The sequence below is a fragment of the Entelurus aequoreus genome, linkage group LG18 (assembly GCF_033978785.1).
Source record: "Entelurus aequoreus isolate RoL-2023_Sb linkage group LG18, RoL_Eaeq_v1.1, whole genome shotgun sequence".
NCBI lineage: Eukaryota > Metazoa > Chordata > Actinopteri > Syngnathiformes > Syngnathidae > Entelurus > Entelurus aequoreus.
This window is the reverse complement of record NC_084748.1, coordinates 50488818-50513978: the sequence shown is the minus strand read 5'-3', so window position 1 is coordinate 50513978 and position 25161 is coordinate 50488818. Positions and strand designations below refer to the sequence as shown.

At 43.2% G+C, this 25161-nt stretch overlaps 1 protein-coding gene across 1 annotated transcript in view; it reads right to left on the bottom strand.

Annotated features, from left to right (window-relative positions):
* LOC133633644 (5,6-dihydroxyindole-2-carboxylic acid oxidase-like) overlaps positions 1-23071 on the bottom strand; it is a 23396-nt gene extending 325 nt beyond the window's left edge. The window contains exons 1-9 of the mRNA XM_062026229.1: positions 22993-23071; positions 17444-17802; positions 16093-16201; positions 15696-15909; positions 12410-12614; positions 5416-5583; positions 2952-3131; positions 2734-2880; positions 1-47 (exon numbers count right to left, since the gene is read on the bottom strand). The exon at positions 1-47 is cut by the window's left edge and continues 325 nt beyond it. Of these exons, the coding sequence (XP_061882213.1) occupies positions 1-47; positions 2734-2880; positions 2952-3131; positions 5416-5583; positions 12410-12614; positions 15696-15909; positions 16093-16201; positions 17444-17802; positions 22993-23006 (1443 nt within the window). The 5' untranslated portion in view covers positions 23007-23071. The remainder of the gene's footprint in view (positions 48-2733; positions 2881-2951; positions 3132-5415; positions 5584-12409; positions 12615-15695; positions 15910-16092; positions 16202-17443; positions 17803-22992) is intronic.
* Positions 23072-25161: the final 2090 nt, after the last annotated feature.

The window sequence follows — 25161 nt, the reverse complement described above, 5'->3', positions numbered from 1 at the left end:
CCCCACAATGGCGATGGTGATGATCTCAGACACCGTGTAGGCTCGCACTGTGGAGAAGGTCAAATACTGTCTACTTTTACTGTGTACACTTACTGTGTACTATTACTGTGTACTATTACTGTTAATGTGTACTATTAGTGTGTACTATTACTATGTACTGTTAGTGTGTACTATTTACTGTTAATGTGTACTATTAGTGTGTACTTTTACTGTGTACTGTTAGTGTGTACTATTAGTGTGTACTATTTACTGTTAGTGTGTACTATTAGTGTGTACTTTTACTGTGTACAAAGTATAAAGTAGTGTGTACTATTTACTGTTAATGTGTACTATTAGTGTGTACTATTAGTGTGTACCAAGTATAAAGTAGTGTGTACTATTAGTGTGTACAAAGTGTAAAATGGTGGGTACTATTAGTGTATACAAAGAATGAAATAGTGGGTACTATTGAAATAGTGTGTACACATTGTGAAATAGTGTGTACTATTAGTGTGTACAAAGTATGGAATAGTGTGTACAAATTGTGAAATAGTGTGTACTATTAGTGTGTACAAAGAATGAAATAGTGTGTACAAATTGTGAAATAGTGTGTACTATTAGTGTGTACAAAGAATGAAATAGTGTGTACTATTAGTGTTTACAAAGTATAGTGTGTACTATTAGTATGTACAAAGTACAAAATAGTGTGTACTATTAGTGTGTACAAAGTATAAAACAGTGTGTACTATTAGGGTGTACAAAGTATATTAGAAACTAGAGTATAGTGTGTAGAAAGTAGAGTATAGTGTGTACTAAGTATAGTGTGTACTAAGTAGAGTATAGTGTGTAGAAAGTAGAGTATAGTGTGTAGAAAGTAGAGTATAGTGTGTACTAAGTATAGTGTGTACTAAGTAGAGTATAGTGTGTAGAAAGTAGAGTATAGAGTGTAGAAAGTAGAGTATAGTGTGTAGAAAGTAGAGTGTAGAAAGTAGAGTATAGTGTGTACTAAGTAGAGTATAGTGTGTAGAAAGTAGAGTATAGAGTGTAGAAAGTAGAGTATAGTGTGTAGAAAGTAGAGTATAGTGTGTAGAAAGCAGAGTGTGTATAGTGTGTAGAAAGTAGAGTATAGTGTGTAGAAAGTAGAGTATAGTTTGTAGAAAGTAGAGTATAGAGTGTAGAAAGTAGAGTATAGTGTGTAGAAAGTAGAGTGTGTATAGTGTGTAGAAAGTAGAGTATAGAGTGTAGAAAGTAGATTATAGTGTGTACTAAGTAGAGTATAGTGTGTAGAAAGTAGAGTATAGTGTGTAGAAAGTAGAGTATAGAGTGTAGAAAGTAGAGTATAGTGTGTAGAAAGTAGAGTATAGTGTGTAGAAAGTAGAGTATAGAGTGTAGAAAGTAGAGTATAGTGTGTACTAAGTAGAGTATAGTGTGTAGAAAGTAGAGTATAGTGTGTAGAAAGTAGAGTACAGTGTGTAGAAAGTAGAGTATAGTGTGTAGAAAGTAGAGTATAGTGTGTAGAAAGTAGAGTAGAGTGTGTACTAAGTAGAGTATAGTGTGTAGAAAGTAGACTATAGTGTGTAGAAAGTAGAGTATAGTGTGTAGAAAGTAGAGTATAGAGTGTAGAAAGTAGAGTATAGTGTGTAGAAAGTAGAGTATAGTGTGTACTAAGTAGAGTACAGTGTGTAGAAAGTAGAGTATAGTGTGTAGAAAGTAGAGTATAGTGTGTACTAAGTAGAGTACAGTGTGTAGAAAGTAGAGTATACTGTGTAGAAAGTAGAGTATAGTGTGTACTAAGTAGAGTACAGTGTGTAGAAAGTAGAGTATAGTGTGTAGAAAGTAGAGTATAGTGTGTAGAAAGTAGAGTATAGTGTGTAGAAAGTAGAGTATAGAGCGTAGAAAGTAGAGTATAGTGTGTAGAAAGTAGAGTATAGAGTGTAGAAATTAGAGTATAGTGTGTACTAAGTAGAGTACAGTGTGTAGAAAGTAGAGTATAGTGTGTAGAAAGTAGAGTATAGTGTGTAGAAAGTAGAGTATAGTGTGTAGAAAGTAGAGTATAGTGTGTAGAAAGTGGAGTATAGTGTCTAGAAAGTAGAGTATAGTGTGTAGAAAGTAGAGTATAGTGTGTAGAAAGTAGAGTATAGTGTGTAGAAAGTAAAGTATAGTGTGTAGAAAGTAGAGTATAGTGTGTAGAAAGTAGAGTATAGTGTGTAGAAAGTAGAGTATAGTGTGTAGAAAGTAGAGTATAGTGTGTACTAAGTAGAGTATAGTGTGTAGAAAGTAGAGTATAGTGTGTAGAAAGTAGAGTATAGTGTGTAGAAAGTAGAGTATAGAGTGTAGAAAGTAGAGTATAGTGTGTAGAAAGTGGAGTATAGTGTGTAGAAAGTAGAGTACAGTGTGTAGAAAGTAGAGTATAGTGTGTAGAAAGTAGAGTATAGTGTGTAGAAAGTAGAGTATAGTGTGTAGAAAGTAGAGTATAGTGTGTACTAAGTAGAGTATAGTGTGTAGAAAGTAGAGTATAGTGTGTAGAAAGTAGAGTATAGTGTGTAGAAAGTAGAGTATAGAGTGTAGAAAGTAGAGTATAGTGTGTAGAAAGTGGAGTATAGTGTGTAGAAAGTAGAGTACAGTGTGTAGAAAGTAGAGTATAGTGTGTAGAAAGTAGAGTATAGTGTGTAGAAAGTAGAGTACAGTGTGTAGAAAGTAGAGTATAGTGTGTAGAAAGTAGAGTATAGTGTGTAGAGTGTGAGTGTATCTCACCGGGCCACTGGACCTCGTAGGAGTAGCCCAGGTTCTGGGGGGCGGGTACAAACATCTGGGCGTTGGTGACGGGCGGCCAGAAGGGAACCATGTTGAACAGGCGGTTGTGTCCAATAGGAGCGTTCTCTTCAGGGTACACGATCTCTCCTGAAACAAACACAAAGGGTTCTTCTTCTTGCTCCTGGTTCTCTGGGAGTGGATGGAGGATCTAAGTAGACCTGGTTGGTGTCTGCTGAGCCACTCGTCAAAGATGGCGTCGGTGAAGGTGTGCAGCAGGACGAAGATGGGGTCGTTGGGCGACAGGTGAGTCTGTCCACCTGTGCCGTTCAGGAAGAGGTGGGCCAGGTTGTGCAGGCTGCGGATGACCGGGTCGTACGCCCCCTGCGGAGCGCTGTAGCCTGGGGAGGGGAGGGGACAACACCCTCAACTCAGCTATTTTTACTCATCTTTATATTACAAGTCTAATACTGGAATGACGACAAATGAACGTGTTGTGGCAGTTGCGGATGTGCGGCGGTTTGAGGAAACATTACATTGCGTCTTTAACATGAGAATGCTAAACAGGAAGTGCTTAAAGTTAACATTTTTTTGTAAAGTCCAAGTTCATCAAGTTCTTCATGGTGTTTTTGAAACGGCAACATTTTTGTCCTCAGAATTTTCAAATAACCTGAAGGGTTGGACTCCGCCAAGCCTGCCCTTTGTCACCCATTCTGCTCAGAACTTTTATGGACAGGCTCAGTCAGGGCCTTGAGGGGATCTGGTTTGGTGGCTGCAGGATTAGGTCTCTGCTTTTTGCAGATGATGTGGTCCTGATGGCTTCATCTGGCCAGGATCTTCAGCTCTCACTGGATCGGTTCACAGCCGAGTGTGAAGCGACTGGGATGAGAATCAGCGCCTCCAAGTCCGAGTCCATGGTTCTCGCCCGGAAAAGGGTGAGGGGCCATCTTCGGGTTGGGGAGGAGATCTTGCCCCAAGTGGAGGAGTTCAAGTACCTGGGAGTCTTGTTCACGAGTGAGGGAAGAGTGGATGGTGAGATGGACAGGCGGATCGGTGCGGCGTCTTCAGTAATGCGGACGCTGTATCGATCCGTTGTGGTGAAGAAGGAGCTGAGCCGGAAGGCAAAGCTCTCAATTTACCGCTCGATCTACGTTCCCATCCTCACCTATGGTCATGAGCTTTGGGTTATGACCGAAAGGACAAGATCACGGGTACTGAAATGAGTTTCCTCCGCCGGGTGGCGGGTCTCTCCCTTAGAGATAGGGTGAGAAGCTCTGCCATCTGGGAGGAACTCAAAGTAAAGCTGCTGCTCCTCCACATGGAGAGGAGCCAGATGAGGTGGTTCGGGCATCTGGTCAGGATGCCACCCGAACGCCTCACTAGGGAGGTGTTTAGGGCACGTCCGACCGGTAGGAGGCCACGGGGAAGACCCAGGACACGTTGGGAAGACTATGTCTCCCGGCTGGCCTGGGAACGCCTCATGATCCCCCGGGAGGAGCTGGACCAAGTGGCTGGGGAGAGGGAAGTCTGGGCTTTTCTGCGTAGGCTGCTACCCCCGTGACCCGACCTCGGATAAGCGGAAGAAGATGGATGGATGGATTATTTCTAATGTGTACATTTTCAGAATGTCCTGTTATTTTTGGCTAACGTAAGACAAAGAAAAAAAGCTTTATTTTTAAGTTATTATGCCGTGACTTTACAAGTTTTACCCGCGTGGCAATAGATTTCCCTCCATGTGGCCCCTCAGCTAAAATGAGTTTGACACACCCGTGCTGGATGGATTGCACTTTTTATTTTTCTCACTTAAGAGACGCGATCCCAAAGTTTAGTAGATTCGTTTTGCGTACGCTATCAAATTTGCACAGCTAGCAGCAGATGGCGTTAGACTGATGCAGCATTGACGCAAAATACCTTCTTTCATTGTAAATGATCCACTCAATGGATAAAATAACAAAACAGTAAGATGTCAACTTAACCATCATCCTTTTTAGTAAGACCATACAGAACTTGCAGTTGGTTGAATGCACGATGTGCACCCTGAACTCCATTGTAAAAATGTGTTTCTACATTTATTGTGTTTGTTCTATTTTATTTGATGCTTAAAGCTATCATGTTCACACTGGTTAATTTTTTAGTCATGTTACCTTCAATTCAGCTACGGTGTCATTTTGATGACTGTATTGATTATATTATAAGTGTAATATTTGAATGATGATAAATGAACGTGTTGTGGCAGTTGGATTGCACTTCCTATTTTTCTCACTTAAGAGACGCAATCCCGCAGTTTAGTAGATCCGTTTTGCGTGCGGTACCAAGTTTGCACGTGTTTTAATACACGCTAACCTCGATCAGTTCAGGCCCTATGTGTACTACAATTGCCTGGACACGCCCCTACATCCAAAACTTGGTCCTAGCGCTAGACATCGAGCTGTCATCTCACCATCCAATGCGAACATACTTTACTTTACATCCGCGTTCCAACGTCTTCTTTTGGAGATTTCTAAGGCCCGGACTAAAAACTTTTTAAATCACACCTAATAAGACATTTTTGACCTTTACACTCGATAAATATGCGACTCTTGCCTTTGAATATCACATCTGTGGATCATGATTTATCCATGTGAAAGGTGCCATGCAAATGAGGTTGGCTCTGGGCTCTCAGCAGAAGATATTTCTGGGACTCACCTTCGATGGAGTTCCTGAAGCTCTCGGAGGAGGTGGAGTAGTAAGGGGGCGTGTCAAAGGTGTTGAGCTGCAGACAGTCCACCACGTCCTGAGGCTCCGGCAGCTTCTGGACCGTGGGCCGCGCCACGTTTCCTGCCGGGTTCCTCCTGATGGGACTGGTCTCTGTGTCTGCATGTGGAGGACACCAGGTCAGTCTTTCCTAACAAGGGCAGCACTTACCAATATTTTGGTACCGGTACCAACATGTATTTCCATACTTTTCTAAATAAAGGGGCCCGAAAAAATGTCATTATTGTAACAAGAAATGTTAGTGTACATGAAACATATGTTTATTATTGTCATTTAGTACTTAAATAAAATAGACAACTTGTCTTTTAGTAGTAAGTAAACAAACAAAGACTCCTAATTAGTCTGCAGTAACATATTGTGTCATTTATACACCTATTATTTTCTACACATTATGAGGGACAAACTGTAAAAATGGATTATTCATCTACTTTACTGTTAATATCTGCTTATTTTCTGTTTGAACATGTTCTATCTACACTTCTGTTCAAAAGTAATAATCACTTATTCTTCTCTTCTTTGATACTTGACATTAATTTTGGATGATACCACACATTTAGGTATGGATGTGATACCAAGTAGTTACAGGATCATACATTGGTCATATTCAAAGTCCTCATGTGTCCAGGGACATATTTACTGACTTTATAAACATCATATACATTTTTGTGATGCTAAAAAATATCGATGTAATTATAGTATCGACTAGATACGCTCTTGTACTTGGTATCATTACAGTGGATGTCAGGTGCAGATCCACCCATGGCATTTGTTTACATTGTGACGGGGGTGAGCTATTGTATCCTCCTACGGTGTGTAGTGAAGCATGTTTAGCTATTCCTCGTCCTCCAGTGATATGACTTTATTTGTTGCCATGGAGACCAGGATTAGTGATAGCTAAATCACTGAGGATGGATGTTAGCCACTAGCTAGGGAAGACCGAGCTAGACCGATCTGGACCGGGCTGGGGAACGCTGGTGTGCTGGATTGGTCTCAGTTTGTCCTCTAAGCTTGGAGAATAAACCACAAAATACCAACTGCTGCCTGTTGATTGAATATAAACATCAGCTTATTGCCATAAAAAGAATCTGGGAAGAGACTAGCAATTTGAATTCCCCATTGGAGGAATGCTGGTCGACGCAACAAGAACCACCCATGGCGTTTGTTTCAGGAGTGCTAGCTTGCTGTTAGCGGTGAGCTATTGTATCCTCCTACGGTGTGTAGTGAAGCATGTTTAGCTATTCCCCGTCCTCCAGTGATAATGCTACCTGTAAGAAACTGACTTTATTTGTCGCCATGGAGACCAGGATTAGAGATTTAAAAGGATGGATGTTGCGATGTGTTAAAGCAGCTCAGTTCAGTGTTATAACTTCACCTTTATCTTTACTTTGTACACCAAAATGCGTCCATTTCTGTCTACACACTGTGTCTGCTTGTAAGTACTCTGTGTGTGTGCGCTGCCCAACATGCTCCTCTGCTCGTAAAACCAGCAATGTCACCACGTGACGACGCGTTCAAAAAATATATGGGGAACCTGTACTTTTCAAACAGAGTATAGTACCGTTTTTGATTGATTAGCACCACGATACCATACTAGTAGCGGTATACCGTACAACCCTACGCAGCACAAAAGCAAACCCTCTCGCTGGAAGGAACGATTACCATCAAGGGTTTTCAGAAAAAGCTGCGGTTCAGATCCAGGTCAGTGGTCCCCCTTGGAGTTGGACAGAAAGGGGCTGAGATGAGTTATGTTGTATTATTCAACAACTTTCTAATTCCACGTGGGAGACCGGACTGCTTTGATGGCTCTTTAACATGACAGCCTGGTAATTGTTGACTAAATCTCAACAACAGCTCTGTGAAGTCTCAACCTCCTTCTTGTTTCCACACGGCTGCAATCAGTCGGCCGCATGACAGACTCTTCGCTCTGCGGATGATTCCTCAGATCAAAGAATGCAGATTCCTGCCTCCGACAGGCGTGTGCACAAAGCAGACCACCTCTGCGACCCAGTTCAGGAAACCTGGCTTGTTGACGAGCTTCTGGGAAGGGATTAATGAGAGGCATCAGTCACACCTCGACCGCTCTCGCCTCACATGTTTGACCTGCTTCCAAATCCCCAGACTTCTCTTGCTCGTGGGGCATTGTTCCGAAAGAGCCGATCATGGTTACCTTCAAAGAGGATTGATATTCGGAATTATTCAACATGAAACGAGAATATTTGAAAACTGGAGGCTGGTCGTAAATCTGGTGCCGGTGAGAAGCAATCTCCAATCTCTGCAAATCTGATCAAGTAAATCTGAGTGATTAGAGCGTCACACAACTCCCTCTATTCTCCTCTTAGTTCTGGAGACTCGTTGCAAATCAGTGGCTCCCACCTAGGCCTTCAGTCATGTCCTACTTAGTCCCACTTCAACAAGTACCATATTTATGTCACGGCTGGAGAAATACTATACAGAAACGGGCATCGGATCACCTCAACGGTGTACTAAACGTGAACACTAGTAAGGTTGTAAATACTGTATAGAGTAGGCTAACCCATGTGGTTCCTGTGGATGTGAACACAATTACTGTAGTGACTAAATAACATAGTGACTGAAACAGACATAGTAATGTGTAAATAATGTCAATAACTAGATGAACCATATGTGGCCGTGAAGTGAACACTAGTAAGGTTGTAAATACTGTATAGAGTAGGCTAACCCATGTGGTTCCTGTGGATGTGAACACAATTAATGTACATAGTGACTGAAAAAGACAAAGTAATGTGTAAATAATGTCAATAACTAGATGAAACATCTGTGGCTGTGAAGTGAACACTAGTAAGGTTGTAAATACTGTATAGAGTAGACTAACCCATGTGGTTCCTTTGGATGTGAACACAATTACTGTAGTGACTAAATAACATAGTGACTGAAACAGACATAGTAATGTGTAAATAATGTCAATTAGTAGATGAACCGTCTGTGGCTGTGAAGTGAACACTAGTAAGGTTGTAAATACTGTATAGAGTAGACTAACCCATGTGGTTCCTGTGGATGTGAACACAATTACTGTAGTGACTAAATAACATAGTGACTGAAACAGACATAGTAATGTGTAAATAATGTCAATAACTAGATGAACCATCTTTGGCTGTGAAGTGAACACTAGTAAGGTTGTAAATACTGTATAGAGTAGGCTAACCCATGTGGTTCCTGTGGATGTGAACACAATTACTGTAGTGACTAAATAACATAGTGACTGAAACAGACATAGTAATGTGTAAATAATGTCAATAACTAGATGAACCATCTGTGGCTGTGAAGTGAACACTAGTAAGGTTGTAAATACTGTATAGAGTAGACTAACCCATGTGGTTCCTGTGGATGAGAACCCTGCACATTTTTCCCTATCATCAACACTTTCACAAATCTATTTTGTCGCAGCCACACTCCAACACATCTGTCCAGCCAATCAAAAGTCTCCCTGCATGACATAAACAGTTGAATCAAATCAAACTTCCCTCGCCATGCAAATGGTTCTTACTGTTTAACTTGACTTTGAACAGTCTCAACGTGACACATTAGATGTTTCCAGGTTCTCATTACAAAATGTCGGTTCAGTACTTTGACCACAACTTGTTATATTTCTCTGCATGAGTACACCCAATCAAATTAAAACATAGCTTTAATTAAATAAACTGATCTGAAAAAAAAAACTTGGGACCAAAAGTGAAATGTGGTTATAGAAGTTTGTGCTCAGTGGTGACTCCTCAGTTCAGTACTTATGTTCTCTACAAGTACACCTAATCTGCAAAAACTGTTGGGACCTGTTACGCCTGGTCATTCCTTGTTTTGGCTTGTGGGTGTTTCTTCAGTTTTTTGGTTTTCCTTCCTGTCCTGCGCTCTTATTTTGGTTGCTTTTCCTGTTTGGTCTGTGCTTTCCTGTAACTTCTTCACACCTGTCCGCTCAGCACTTTTCCCCGCACCTGCTTTCTGATGGCAATTAGGACCACTTAAGTTTGAGCCTGAAACACCAGTCTTGGTCGGGACATTCTGTCAGGAACGTGAAAGACGATGAAGGTTGTCGTGATCTCTTGTCTGCAGACAACCGAGGAGGCAGCGTGCAGGTGAACAGTATTTAAAGTTTACGCAAACAAAAGACTAGAGCAACAGGAATGCTCTGAAAAAATAGGTAAGCCATGCACGACCAAAAAAACCCTAAACTGGACGGACTACAAAGAAAACAATGCTGGACTACAGCAAAAACTCCCGATTGAGTGGAGCAGACCCAAACAAGGAATGACTGGCCTAACAGGTCCCGACAAAAACAACCGTTTTTGACAGACATTTAGTTTAATTTGAATGATTTGAAAGGGAAACCCTCCGATATTAAAAATGAAACAATTTTCTTCAGCCAAGATTAAGTCCAAATATCTCGTCTTCCTTTGTGGATCGTCACAATGCTGTGCTGGTTATATCTTGACCTTAGAGGTCCCCAGGATGAAGCCACCTCCACAGGCAAACCCAGCTGGAACCTGCGGACCCTACAGCACCCACCCAGACGAACAATACCCACAAGGACGTGTGATCCTTACCTACACCAACAATTTAGCTGTTCACTTGGAATTGTCACTCGAACAACCCTTTTCCTTCTGCTGGGACACTCAGACCAAGATGGCACCCAGTAAATGACCGTCGGTACCTCAACTTTGCGAGGCTCCAAACTGGATGCACCCTTGCGGAAGCCCATAGCGCCACTCGGGATACACGGTCAAGTCTACAAAGTACACATAGAGAGGGCCCGCTAGGATTTGAATCCAGAACCGCCTCGGTGCCTGTTCTTAGGTTGAAATAAGTTCTCTTTGCACGGTGCCTGAGCTAACTGTAGGAAATGGGGTCATTCAGCTTTGGTGTTTCAGGTATTATGTTCCACCAGGTGAAGACTTTGGTCTGTACCTAAGACACGCTGAAAGGACTACTGTATGTCTCATAGGAACAACTCCGTGTCCTCCCTGGAACTAGTACCCATTAGGGTTGTATGGTATACCGGTACTAGTATAGTATCGCGGTACTAATGAATCAAACACGGTACTATACTCTGTTTGAAAAGTACCGGTTCCTGGGCAGGACGGTGCGTCGTCACGTGGTGACATTGCTGGTTTTACGATCATAGGAGCATGTTTGGCAGCGCACACACACAGAGTACTTACAAGCAGACACAGTGTGTCGACAGAAAAGGGAGAATGGACGCATTTTGGCCTAAAAAGTAAAGATAAAGGTGAAGTTATAACACTGAACTGAGCTGCTTTAACACATTTCAACATCCATCCTTTTAAATCTCTAATCGTGGTCTCCATGGCGACAAATAAAGTCAGTTTCTTACAGGTAGCATTATCACTGGAGGACGGGGAATAGCTAAACATGCTTCACTACACACCGTAGGAGGATACAGTAGCTCACCGCTAACAGCAAGCTAGCTCTCCTGAAACAAACGCCATGGGTGGATCTTGTTGCGTCGACCAGCATTCCTCCAATGGGGAATTCAAATTGCTAGTCTCTTCCCAGATTCTTTTTATGGCAATAAGCTGATGTTTATATTCAATCAACAGGCAGCAGTTGGTATTTTGTGGTTTATTCTCCAAGCTTAGAGGACAAACTGAAGCCAATCCAGCACACCAGCGTTCCCCAGCCCGGTCCAGATCGGTCTAGCTCGGTCTTCCCTCCACCTCCTGTCCCCCCAAGCTCAGCAGTCCCCTGTGCTCCTTATCTTAGGAATGTTATGGCAGTCTCAACAGCGCTCTGCCTGTCTACTCAAGGACACTCGAATCCAAGCACTTTGTACCACACGAGACATTAGCTGATGTAAATATGACTATAGGAGTTTAGAAAGAAGTAACACTTAAATATGGATATGATTCTGATCTGCTTCCCACAATCTACACCTGACATCCACTGTAATGATACAAAGTACAAGAGCGTGTCTAGTTGATACTACTATGATTACATCAATATTTTTTAGCATCACAAAAATATTGTTTCCTTTTTAAAAAAAATCATATTATGTTTATAAAATTAGGAAATACGTCCCTGGACACATGAGGACTTTGAATATGACCAATGTATGATCATGTAACTACTTGGTATCGGATCGATACATAAATGTGTGGTATCATCCAAAACTAATGTCAAGTATCAAACGAGAAGAATAAGTGATTATTACATTTTAACAGAAGTGTAGATAGAACATGTTAAAACAGAAAATTAGCAGATATGAACAGTAAATGAACACGTGGATTAATAATCAATTTTTACAGTTTGTCCCTCATAATGTGTACAAAATAATAGGTGTATAAATGACACAATATGTTACTGCATACGACTAATTAGGAGTCTTTGTTTGTTTACTTACTACTAAAAGACAAGTTGTCTATTTTATTTAAGGACTAAATGACAATAATAAACATATGTTTCATGTACACTAATATTTTTTGTTACAATAAAGCCAATAATGATTTTTTTTGTGGTTCCCTTTATTTAGGAAAGTATCGAAAAGAATGGAAATATATGTTGGTATCGGGACAACTCTAGTATCCATGGAACTACTGGAATCCGGGCGTCCCTGCTTGGACTGCTGCCTTCGTGACCTGCACTCTCCACAGGAAGCTATGGAAAACTAAACTATTGATGTATTTTGGTTCGGGTCCCAGGGAAGGAACCACATTTCTAACTCAGGCCGCAAAAGTTTGGGAAATCCTCGTGTGGAGTAGTTGAACACAAGGAGTTTCTGACAGACTGTGAAGCATTTTCAAAAAGAGCACGGCAGCTGGGGGGTAATATTTATAGCAACTTGTGTTCTACATGCTCTATTCATGAGTTGGATGTCCTCTTTCTTTGCTAGCATCGACACCGCTCCCTTTCCTGCCAGCCCGTGTGGTACGGCCCTTACTGTTGCAGATGGTGCCCATGTTGTCGTAGTCCTCCACGCTCTCGCAGACCACCCTCCACTGGGAGAAGACCGAGTTGGGGCTGATGGAGTTCAGGTCGAAGGCGCTCCTGGCTCCCAGGAGGTCGTCTGTGCAAATGTCGCATTCGCTGCCCCCGATGGCGAAGTTCCAGTAGGGCAGTGCGAAGGTGGCATCGCCCAGCATGTCCTGCGTGGGATGGGTTAGTGCACAGGTGTCAAACTCAAGGACCGGGGGCCGAATCTGGCCTGTGACATCATTTTATCTGACCCGCAAACACCTGGAAATGATACAGTGGTGGTCAAAAGTGTACGTACAATGGCTGTCTTGACTTTCCAATCATTTCTACAACTCTTATGTTTTAGTGATGTAGTGATTGGAGCATATACTTGTTGCTCACAAAAAACATTCACGAAGTTTGCTTCTTTTATGAATTTATTATGGCTCTACTGAAAATGTGAGGGTCAAAAGTATACATACAGCAATGTTAATATTTGCTTACATGTCCCTTGGCAAGTTGACCTGCAATAAGGCGCTTTTGGTAGCCATCCACAAGCTTCTGCTTGACCACTTGACCACTAAATTGCTGCTGTTGCTTTTCTGACATGGACTTGTTTCTTCAGCATTGTCCACACCTTTAAGTCGGGACTTTGGGAAGGCCATTCTAAAACCTTCATTCTAGCCTGATTCAGCCATTCCTTTACCACTTTTGAGGTGTGTTTGGGGTCATTGTTGTTAGAATAATTGTATCTAAGTTATCACAAAAACTTTGTGTTACATTGAGTCCCCGGCAAGAAGACAAAAGCTGTCTTTGAACATACCAAGAAGAAGGCTTGTAAAACTCCACTGTGTAGGGGGGGAAGCAGCATGAAGGTGTTCTGTTTCTTTCATGTATTGTAATCAACAGAAATATATTGTCTTGACCCAAGAACTACAAAAGAGAAGAGGAAGCAGGACCAGACTCCCCTCCAGGCACCGCTTCTTTAAACGGTTTTACGACCTTTTCTGTCAACTGTTTACGACCTTTTCTTTGAACTGTTCTGTAACCAAAGGCAACGCTGTTTACGAACACCCTCCCTTAGAAACAGCTGTTGCCATGTAATCAGGGAAAGTCCAAATAAAAGAGGAGACGGACAATCTTTCGTCAGAGCGTGCTGAGACACTGAACAAGGGTACAGTGTCCAGGCGTCTCTCCTCAAATTGAGTCAAATTGAATTCTGTCTCTGTTTAATTGTTTGCTTCTTGTCTTGTTTAATAGATGTCATCAGTGTTTGAACCGGACAATTGTCCTGTTGGAACACCCAACTGCGCCCAGGGGCGCCGCTAGGGATTTTGGGCCCCATGAAAAGAATCTTTACAGGGCCCCCAACACAGCGGCAACATTTTTTGATGCTATTTTACATACAGTTATGCATTTTAATGGTATTTTTGACTATCATTACCATATTTCTGAAAGAAGAACAGCATCACAGTTGACATTATTTTTTCTGTATTATAATTTCATCATCATTAGGGGCCTCTCTGGGCCCCCCTCCATCATGGGCCCCTAGAATCCGTCTCTTTTACCCCCCCCTTTTCGGCGCCCCTGACTGCGCCCAAGACCCAACCTCCGGGCTGATGATTTTAGCTTGTCCTGAACAATTTGGAGCTAATCCTCCTTTTGCATTGTCCCATTTAAAGCACCAGTTCCATTGGCAGCAAAACAGGCCCACCACCACGCTTGACGGTTCCTGGCATTAAAGGCCTCACCTTTTCTCCTCCAAACATATTGCTGGGTATTGTGGCCAAACAGCTCCATTTTTGTTTCATCTGACATCACATGGACAAAGATAAGACCTTCTGGAGGAAAGTTCTGTGGTCAGATGAAACAGAAATGGAGCTGTTTGGCCACAATACCCAGCAATATGTTTGGAGGAGAAAAGGTGAGGCCTTTAATCCCAGGAACACCATACCTACCGTCAAGCATGGTGGTGGTAGTATTATGCTCTGGGCCTGTTTTGCTGCCAATGGAACTGCCAATGAAAAAGGAGGATTAGCTCTAAATTCTTCAGGACAAGCTAGTTTTTGTGATAACTTAGATACAATTATTCTAACAACAATGACCCCAAACACATGTCAAAAGTGGTAAAGGAATGGCTAAATCAGGCTAGAATGAAGGTTTTAGAATGGCCTTCCCAAAGTCCTGACTTGGACAATGCTGAAGAAACAAGTCCATGTCAGAAAAGCAACACATTTAGCTGAACTGCAGTAATTTAGTGGTCAAGTGGTCAAGCAGAAGCTTGTGGATGGCTACCAAAAGCGCCTTATTGCAGGTCAACTTGCCAAGGAAGCAAATATTAACATTGCTGTATGTATACTTTTGACCCTCACATTTTCAGTAGAGCCATAATAAATTCATCAAAGAAGCAAACTTCATGAATGTTTTTTGTGAGCAACAAGTATGTGCTCCAATCACTACATCACAAACAAATAAGACTTGTAGAAATGATTGGAAACTCAAAACAGCCATGACATGATGTTCTTTACAAGTGTACGTACACTTTTGACTTGTGTCAATAAAGTACTTCATATTTTCTCAATAAATGTCTATAATTTGTTTTCATTTTGACAGAAAAAATGTATGTACTGCTTGAAATTGCATACCTTTTCAACTTTACTGTAGGAGTGTTTTCATGCATATTTGTAAGCGCTATCATAGTGTAATCAAGCTAGCGTCGTTAGCATTAGCTAACATGCTAGCACATTTACGAGTGTCTGTGTTAGCATTATTAACTTATATTCTTTTTATATTGTTTCAGTTTCACAAATTCCTCAGTAAAATTCACCAAAACGTCAGCGTGGACTTATTGAGTCTGTTTAGCTGATTGGAGAGCTAGCTTGCGCAGCTAGTGGGTCCATGACCATGAGTGACGTTTTGTTTGATCAGCCGTTTTACTGCCGTGTCACAGACACTGTTTGGAAACATTTAAGGTATGTAAATAAACATTCAGTGTAAATAAGTCATTTCACAATGTTTATATCTGCGACTAATACATGGAAAATATATTTTTCTTATCAAATGTAGTGGGTGTGGCTTACATACACTCTATAGTCTGGAAAATCCGGTATTTGCTTTTCAGTTTTTGTTGCAATCCTGCGTGGTTGAGGACAAAGTTACAAGAACACCCGATCAACAGATTCTTTCTAAAAAAGCTGCCACAAATTCAGACCTTTTTATGCAGCTTTAGTCGGCGTCTGTCTCCGACCTGCTTGCCCGTGCACTCCACTCACCTGCATGTCTCTCTCCAGTTGCAGCAGGTGAAAGCGGTGCCAGGTGACAAAACCGGGGCCCTCGTGGGAAAAGTCCACTCCTCCGAAGCTGGACTGTCCGGTGCCCAGGAAGGTCTTGCTGACGGAGTAGTAGTGGCTCCACACAAAGTAGTTGTAGATGGTGATGTTCTCAAACTGGGGCGTGGTCCCGTCCGGGCCCCAAATCTCCTGGTACCTGAAAGTCAGCAGAGGGCCACAATATGACTTGTGTGGCCCCCAACACGGCCCTCGGATATTTTCGTTCTGCAGCCTTGCTCCCCAAATGATTTGCCATCAACAAGATGGTCCAGACAGGTCTTGGCAAAGCAGTCTGTTCCAAGACCGACGAGGACTTGAAGACTGGAGAGAACTGGTTTACCTTCTGGTGCAGATGACGAGGTCGGGGTGGACGGTACTCTTGGCTCGGTCCAAAGCGCTGATGAAGGCTTGTTTATCAGCTGAGCTCATTTGCATCAAATTCCTCCGCACTGGAACAAGAAGAATAGAAGAAGTGTAAGAAAATGTCATTTAACTAAACTTAAAACATCTAATTCTGTGTTTCTGTATGGTGGTCATGTGGGTATGTGGTGGTCATGTGGGTGTGTGGTGGTCATGTGGGTGTATGGTGGTAATATGTGTGTATGGTGGTCATGTGGGTGTGTGGTGGTCATGTGAGTGTGTGGTGGTCATGTGGGTGTATGGTGGTCATGTGGGTGTATGGTGGTCATGTGAGTGTGTGGTGGTCATGTGGGTGTGTGGTGGTCATGTGGGTGTATGGTGGTAATATGTGTGTATGGTGGTCATGTGGGTGTGTGGTGGTCATGTGGGTGTGTGGTGGTCATGTGGGTGTATGGTGGTCATGTGGGTGTATGGTGGTAATATGTGTGTATGGTGGTCATGTGGGTGTGTGGTGGTCATGTGGGTGTGTGGTGGTCATGTGGGTGTGTGGTGGTCATGTGGGTGTATGGTGGTAATATGTGTGTATGGTGGTCATGTGGGTGTGTGGTGGTCATGTGAGTGTGTGGTGGTCATGTGGGTGTATGGTGGTCATGTGGGTGTATGGTGGTAATATGTGTGTATGGTGGTCATGTGGGTGTGTGGTGGTCATGTGAGTGTGTGGTGGTCATGTGGGTGTATGGTGGTCATGTGGGTGTATGGTGGTCATGTGAGTGTGTGGTGGTCATGTGGGTGTGTGGTGGTCATGTGTGTGTATGGTGGTCATGTGGGTGTGTGGTGGTCATGTGGGTGTATGGTGGTCATGTGGGTGTATGGTGGTAAAATGGGTGTATGGTGGTTATGTGGGTGTATGGTGGTCATGTGGGTATGTGGTGGTCATGTGGGTGTATGGTGGTCAGGTGGGTGTGTGGTGGTCATGTGGGTGTGTGGTGGTCATGTGGGTGTATGGTGGTCATGTGGGTGTATGGTGGTCATGTGGGTGTGTGGTGGTCAAGTGGGTGTATGGTGGTCATGTGGGTGTGTGGTGGTCATGTGGGTGTGTGGTGGTCATGTGGGTGTATGGTGGTCATGTGGGTGTGTGGTGGTCATGTGGGTGTGTGGTGGTCAAGTGGGTGTATGGTGGTCATGTGGGTGTGTGGTGGTCATGTGGGTGTGTGGTGGTCATGTGGGTGTATGGTGGTCATGTGGGTGTGTGGTGGTCATGTGGGTGAATGGTGAGTTGTAAGATTGAGATCCCTAGTTCTGGGTTGTTCAGGTACCACGGTCTGTCTTACCCACAGAGATCCTCTGGTCACAGTTGGGCCCGGTCAACCCGTGTCGACAACGCCCACAGTTGTAGCCGCTGAAGTTGCCGTTACACTGACAGGTGCGGTTGAAGAAGCGCAGGGGCCAGCGCTCACGGTCGTCCCGCCCGGCGTACGGGTACTGGGGGCCGTGGCGCCGGTTGTCGGCAGCGATGGAAACACACTGACCCCGCCCCGTGCTGGAGCCGCACTCGTCCCCCGCCAGGCCCGACAGGGAGGGGCAGCACTGGCCGCTCCGCAGCCCCTCTGGGGTCACGCAGTCCCGGGGGAACTGGGCCAGACTCAGGTGGACACTGAGGGTCGCCACCAGGAGCGCCGCTCTCCAAAGGCTGGACACAAAGGTGAGTAAGACCACGCGAAATGATCTTCTTTGTATATGTCATCTTGAAATCAGTTTGAAATCAGTTTTAAAATCAATCAGTCTTAACTTGAAAGAAATACACTCTATACATTGCTAATGTGGTAAATGACTATTCTAGCTGCAAATGTCTGCTTTTTGGTGCAATATCTACATAGGTGTATAGAGGCCCATTTCCAGCAACTATCACTCCAGTGTTCTAATGGTACAATGTGTTTGCTCATTGACTCAGAAGGCTAATTGATGATTAGAAAACCCTTGTGCAATCATGTTCACACATCTGAAAGCAGTTTAGCTCGTTACAGAAGCTACAAAACTGACCTTCCTATGAGCAGATTGAGTTTCTGGAGCATCACATTTGTGGGGTCAATTAAACGCTCAAAATGGCCAGAAAAAGAGAACTTTCATCTGAAACTCCACAGTCTATTCTTGTTCTTAGAAATGAAGGCTATTCCACTAAATTGTTTGGGTGACCCCAAACTTTTGAACGGTAGTGTATACATATATATTGATATATACATACATAAATACATATTTATAAATATATTTATGTGTATATATATATACATACATGCATACTGTATATATATATATATATATATATATATGTATATATATATATATATATATATATATATATATATATATATATATATATATATATATATATATATATATGTATATACATAAATATATATATTTCTATTTATATATATACATTTATACATATACAAACATACATACATACAGACATATATACATACATACATACATACACACATACATATATATATAAATATATATACACATATACATACAGTACATATATCCTCGACCCCTGCTTGGACACGGACCCTGACGCCTCTCTCCAGCCCCCGACCTCTCGCTTGTTTACGGACTTCCTTCTTGCCTCGCCCCACTGGACTTTCGGACGATTCATCCAACACGCACTTACAACAAACCCTGGTAACGCTCACATTGTTAAATTCCTCACATCTTTCTGCTTCACACACACCCAGTAGCGTACACACTCCACTCCATCATCAAGCTCAATAAACCTGTTGAGATTTATTCTGTTGTTGTGTCGTCTCCTTCCCCTGTCGAACGTAACAGTACGTTCTAGCCAACATGTTGGAACCAGACGACATAAGCAGACCCCAGTCAACGCCCCTTTCCCCGTCCCCCCAGGACTCCTGACCTCTCGACCATGCACGCTGTTCTCCAGGAACACCAATCCCGGTTTTCCAATCTTTAGAACAAGCTGGAAGTTGTTTTCGCAAGCCTGACTGCAAGACTGGACAACCTTAGCCCGAGTCCGGCATCCTTGGTCAATGACATATTGCGGGACATGCTGGATCGTTTTGTGGTGGTATATTTGGATGACATTCTTATTTTTTTCTCAGAGTCTACAGGAGCACCAGCAACATGTCCGCCTTGTCCTGCAGCGCCTACTGGAAAACCTTCTGTTTGTCAAGGCAGAGAAGTGTGAGTTCCACGCACCATCTGTGGGTTTTTTGGGATTTGTGGTCAAAAAGGGTCACATCAGAGCAGATCCCAAGAAGATCGAGGCGGTGTTGGCGTGGCCTCAACCCTCCACTCGGACTGAACTATGGAGGTTCTTGGGTTTTGCCGGATTCTACCGAAGATTCATACGCGACTTTCCCAGCGCTCCCGTACCGACAATCTCATTCACCCTTGTGCATTTTTCTCCAGACGACTTTCACCTGCTGAGCTTAATTATGATGCTGGTAATAGGGAGCTACTGGCGGTCCATGAGGCTTTGGCTGAGTGGATACACTGGCTTGAGGGGGCCAGACACCAGTTCCAGGTCCTGACGGATCACAGCAACCTACTCCATATTCGCTCCGCCAGGAGGCTAAACAACCGTCAGGCTCGCTGGGCTCAGTTTTTTAGTCGCTTTGATTATATTCCCTCGTATAGGCCCGGGTCCCGTAACACAAAGGCAGATGCCCTTTCCCGGCAGTTCATGGAGGAGCCCACCTGCACGCCGGCGGCAGAACCCAGCCTCCCTCCTGCCCGGATAGTGGGCATGGTCACCTGGATGATAGAGGAACAAGTGGCGGACCTCCCAACAAGCTGTTCGTACCCCGTGAGCTTTGACCCAGGGGCTGGATTGGGGCCATTACAGCATCTTCTCCTGCCATCCGGGGTTCCAGCGCTCTTTATCGTTTATCCGACGGCGGTTTTGGTTGCCGTCTATGGCAGCAGACACTTGTGAGTTCATCGCCGTTTGTACCACTTGTTCCTGCAGTAAGGCCTCTCACAGACCTCCGGCGGGTCTCCTGTGCCCCCTGCCTATTCCTGCCCGTCCCTGGTCCCACATCCCATTGGACTTCGTGACAGGATTCCCTGTGTCCAGAGGTAACACCACCATCCTAACCACCGTGGACCGTTTTTCCAAGGCGGCACATTCCGTTCCTCTCTCCAAGCTTCCATCCTCCTCCGATACTGTTGACCTCCTCACCCTGCACGTCGTGAAGCAACATGGTATCCCAATGGACATTGTGTGTGACCGTGGCCCCCAGTTCACTTCCCGGGTGTGGCAGGCCTTCTGCGAGGGGATCGGGGCCACCCGCAGAGCAACGGGCAAGCAGAGAGGGCCAACCAATGCCTGGAGACCATGCTGCGTTGTGTTGCAACCCGCCAGCCCGCCTCATGGAGCAAATTCTTACCTTGGGTAGAATATGCATACAATTCTATGAAGAGCTCGGCTATCGGCATAGCCCCCTTTGAATGTTGCCCTTGGCTACCAACCACCTTTGTTCCCTCAACAGGATATAGAGGCATGAAACAAGGTGACACCTGTGCTTTGAAATCATTTGACAAACTAAAATGTATTGATTTTAGTGATTTGCCGTCTTAATTGCAGAAAATCAAGAATATTGCCCGAACATATTTCAACATTTTTGTACTGCATGAGGTAGAATTTGTTCTTCAAAGAGCACTCACCCCATCAGAAGTACTTTTATAGTACTTAGTATCAGAATACATCACATATGGGACAGGTACTGAAGACACATCACTAATCCTTGCCTCCATGGTGACAAATAGAGTAAGTTTCTTACAACTGTGGTCATGAAGTCCTTTGAGCGCTTGGTCCTGCCCCACCTCAAGGACATCACCGCCCCCCTCCTGGACCCACTGCAGTTCGCCTACAGAGCCAACAGGTCTGTGGATGATGCAGTGAACCTGGCCCTCCACTTCATCCTGGAGCATCTGGACTCCCCAGGAACCTACGCTAGGATCCTGTTTGTGGACTTCAGCTCTGCCTTCAACACCATCCTCCCTGGACTGCTACGAGACAAGCTCTACCAGCTCAGCGTGCCCGACTTCCTCTGCAGTTGGATCAATGACTTCCTGACAGACCGAAGACAGCATGTGCGGCTGGGGAAGATTGTCTCGGACAGTCGAACCACGAACACTGGTACTCCTCAGGGCTGTGTACTCTCCCCCTGGCTCTTCTCCCTGTATACAAACTGCTGCAGCTCCAGTCACCAGTCCGTAAAACTGCTCAAGTTTGCGGATGACACCCTCCTCATCGGGCTCATCTCGGATGGCGATGAGACCGCCTACAGGAGAGAGGTGGACCGGCTGGCGTCCTGGTGCAGCCTCAACAACCTGGAGCTGAACGCCCAGAAAATAGTGGAGATGATCATGGACTTCAGGAAAGTCACAGCCCCACCATCCCCCCTCACCCTGATTGACTCTCCCACCCCCGTCTCCATTGTGGATTCCTTCCGTTTCTTGGGCACCACCATCACCCAGGACCTCAAGTGGGAGCTGACCATCAGCTCCCTCATCAAGAAGGCCCAGCAGAGGATGTACTTCCTGCGGCAGCTGAGGAAACTTAAGGTGCCGACCGAGATGCTGGTGCAGTTTTACTCAGCCATCATAGAGTCCATCCTGACCTCCTCCATCACAGTGTGGTTCCCCGGCGCCACAGTCCAGGATAAGCATCGACTGCAGCGCATGGTACGTGCTGCTGAGAAGGTGATTGGCTGCAAGCTCCCATCCCTCCAGGACTTGTTCTCCTCCAGGACCAGGAGGCGTGTGGGTGGGATCAGAGCTGACTCTTCTCACCCTGGACACAAACTAATCTCCCCTCTCCCTTCAGGCAGGAGACTACGCTCCATCCAGACCCACACCTCCCGCCACCTGAACAGTTTTCCCCCTCGGCCATCAGGCACATGAACAATAACTCCTAACAGCAGCTCCTTGAATTCCTTCTAAGTCTATAACAAGATCAGTTACAGCTCTTGTTATTACCAAATATGTGTTATATGTGTTTTAAGTTGCACCATTGCACCAACAAAAATTCCTAGTTTGTGAACCCGTTCTCAAACAATGGCAATAAAACTATTCTGATTCTGATTCTGATTCTGATTCTGAAGTATATCACTGTAGGATGAGGAATAGCTAAACATGCTTCACTACACACCGTAGGAGGATGCAATAGCTCACCGCTAACAAAAGCTAGCTCCCCTGAATGTAAACAAACGCCATGGGTGGATCTACACCTGACATCCACAAGTACAAGAGCGTATCTAGTCGATACTACTATGATTACATTATATTTACGTTTTAAAAAAAAATGTATATTATGTTTATAAAGTCAGTAAATATGTCCCTGGACACATGAGGACTTTGAATATGGCCAATTTATGATCCTGTAACTACTTGGTATCGCATCGATACCTAAATGTGTGGTATCATCCAAAACTAATGTCAAGTATCGAAGAAGAGAAGAATAAGTGATTATTACATTTGAACAGAAGTGTAGATAGAACATGTTCAAACAGAAAATAAGCAGATTTTAACAGTAAATGAACAAGTAGATTAATAATCCATTTTTTACAGTTTGTCCCTCATAATGTGTACAAAATAATAGGTGTATAAATGACACAATATGTTACTGCATACGACTAATTAGGAGTCTTTGTTTGTTTACTTACTACTAAAAGACAAGTTGTCTATTTTATTTAAGGACTACATTACAATAATAAACATATGTTTCATGTACTTTTTGTTACAATAAGGACAATAATGAAATTTTTTGTGCTCCCCTTTATTTAGAAAAGTATCGAAATACATGTTGGTACCGGTACCAACATATTGGTATGGAAACAAGACTAGTTCCTACCTGTTAGTCTGCATGTTGATCCTCTCTGTGCCAAAGTCTTAGTCGGCCCCCAAGAGTCCGTTCTTCCGACTCCTCTGACTTAAATAGCCAGCCAGCGCATGACCGAAACCTTCATGGACACACACACACACACACACACACACACACACACACACACACACACACACACACACACACACACACACACACACACACACACACACACACACACACACACACGCACACGCACACACACACACACACACACACATGGAATTTTAGAAAGTTGCACCATGTGATCATAACTCTGATCATATCCTCAAGCTTATAATCATAATCATATCAAAAAGGTAATAGTGGCTTTTTCTCAGTAATTTTTGGCTTTTAAACAACATTTTTTTAAACAATCAAAACCTAAATATTTTAAATCAGCGTCAAACCTTCAATTACAAGTAATTATAGATACAATACGTAATTATTAGAACAATATTTCAGATGTATTATTGTGATTATTTGCAGGAATATTCACAAAATGTGTCATTTGTTTAACCTTTTAAGTATAAACCATCGACCTGCTGATGGAAATGTACATGTTTATATTCATTAATGTGCATGTAATAAATATAGAATAAAGAGTTTTTATAAACATTTACGACCAAGCTTGTTTGAATTGTTTACTGCAGTTGTGTCCAAAGTGTGGCCAGGGGGCCATTTGGGGCCCGCAGTTGAGTTTTTAATGGCACATTCTAAAAATACTATAAAAAAAATGAAAAAAATGGAAACAGTTTAAATGTGACAAGAAAAAGTTGCAAAGTTGACTCTAATAACACAAAGTTGTTTTTTTTCTTTAAAACTGTCATTGATCAAAACATAATAATGAATCAATATCAATGTTGTTATGAATTATTGACCTATTTAATGCTGCAATTACTTCACATCAAATGTTACACTTGGACATTTTTGGGGTGAAAATATTGCATATTTTGTGTTTGCCATAAAAAAAGCAAAGTTTTATATGACAAAAGGTGTCACGGGGCGGGCTCGAACCCGCTTTTCTCCGGCAGCTGGGTCTGCCAACACCTCCGTTGGTAGCGCGCCGAGACACGCCCCTGCTCGCGCTGGCCGCGTCACGCCCACATGCCTACAAGGCTGTAGGCAATCAGCATTCTGCACACCTGGGACTGATGTGGGGGAGCTGTATAAAGACCAATGGACCCAAGGATCCTGGCCGGAACTTAGTCTTCTGTTTGTAGTAAGCATCCCGTGTCTGGCTTCCCTCCTGTGTGCTTGATTGCTCTCCTGTCTTCCAAGTTCCCTTGTCTGATCTCCCTTGTGTCTTCCCACAGTTCTTCCCGTGTCTTCCATAATAGAGCTGTGCGCCTCGACTTCCCCTTTGGACTTTGGACTGCCTCCCTCGATCCTCGACCCCCGCTTTGCACACGGACCTCTTGACGTCTCTCTCTGCCCCACGGACCTACCGCTTGTCTCACGGACCTTCTTCTGCTTTGTCCCTCCTCTCGCCCAACACATCACGGTAATACACAACAATTAATTACACACGTGGTCACACACACATACACCCCTTTTGGATTAGTCACACTCCATTCTCTTGTTTAGTATTTATATATATATATATATATATATATATATATATATATATATATATATATATATATATATATATATATATATATATATATATATATATATATATATATATATATATATATATATATATATATATATATATTTAGTATTGTGTATTATTATATATATTGTGCATATATATAACAAAACATAAAGCAGCATTACCCCCTTGTGAAACTGTGCCGTCACTACTCCCCCTGTATACATAACAAAAGGGGCATAAAACTAACAAAAACAGTTTTAGAAGTTATTATAAAGATTTAAACGTGAAAAATAATTACCTTTTTTTTAACACTTCTCTGAGTGGGACCCTTTTGGATCCCCAATAATTTTAGTGGGGCCTTTTTTTAAACTGTCATTGCTCAAGAAACAATAATTAATTATAATCAATGTTGTTATGAATTATTGACCTATTTGAGGCTGCAATTACTTCATATTTTTGGGGTGAAAATATTGCATATTTTGTGTTTTTGCCATAAAAACATGGTTTGAACAAAAATGGCAGACGGCATAAAAAATATGAAGACTTTATTTTATCCACAG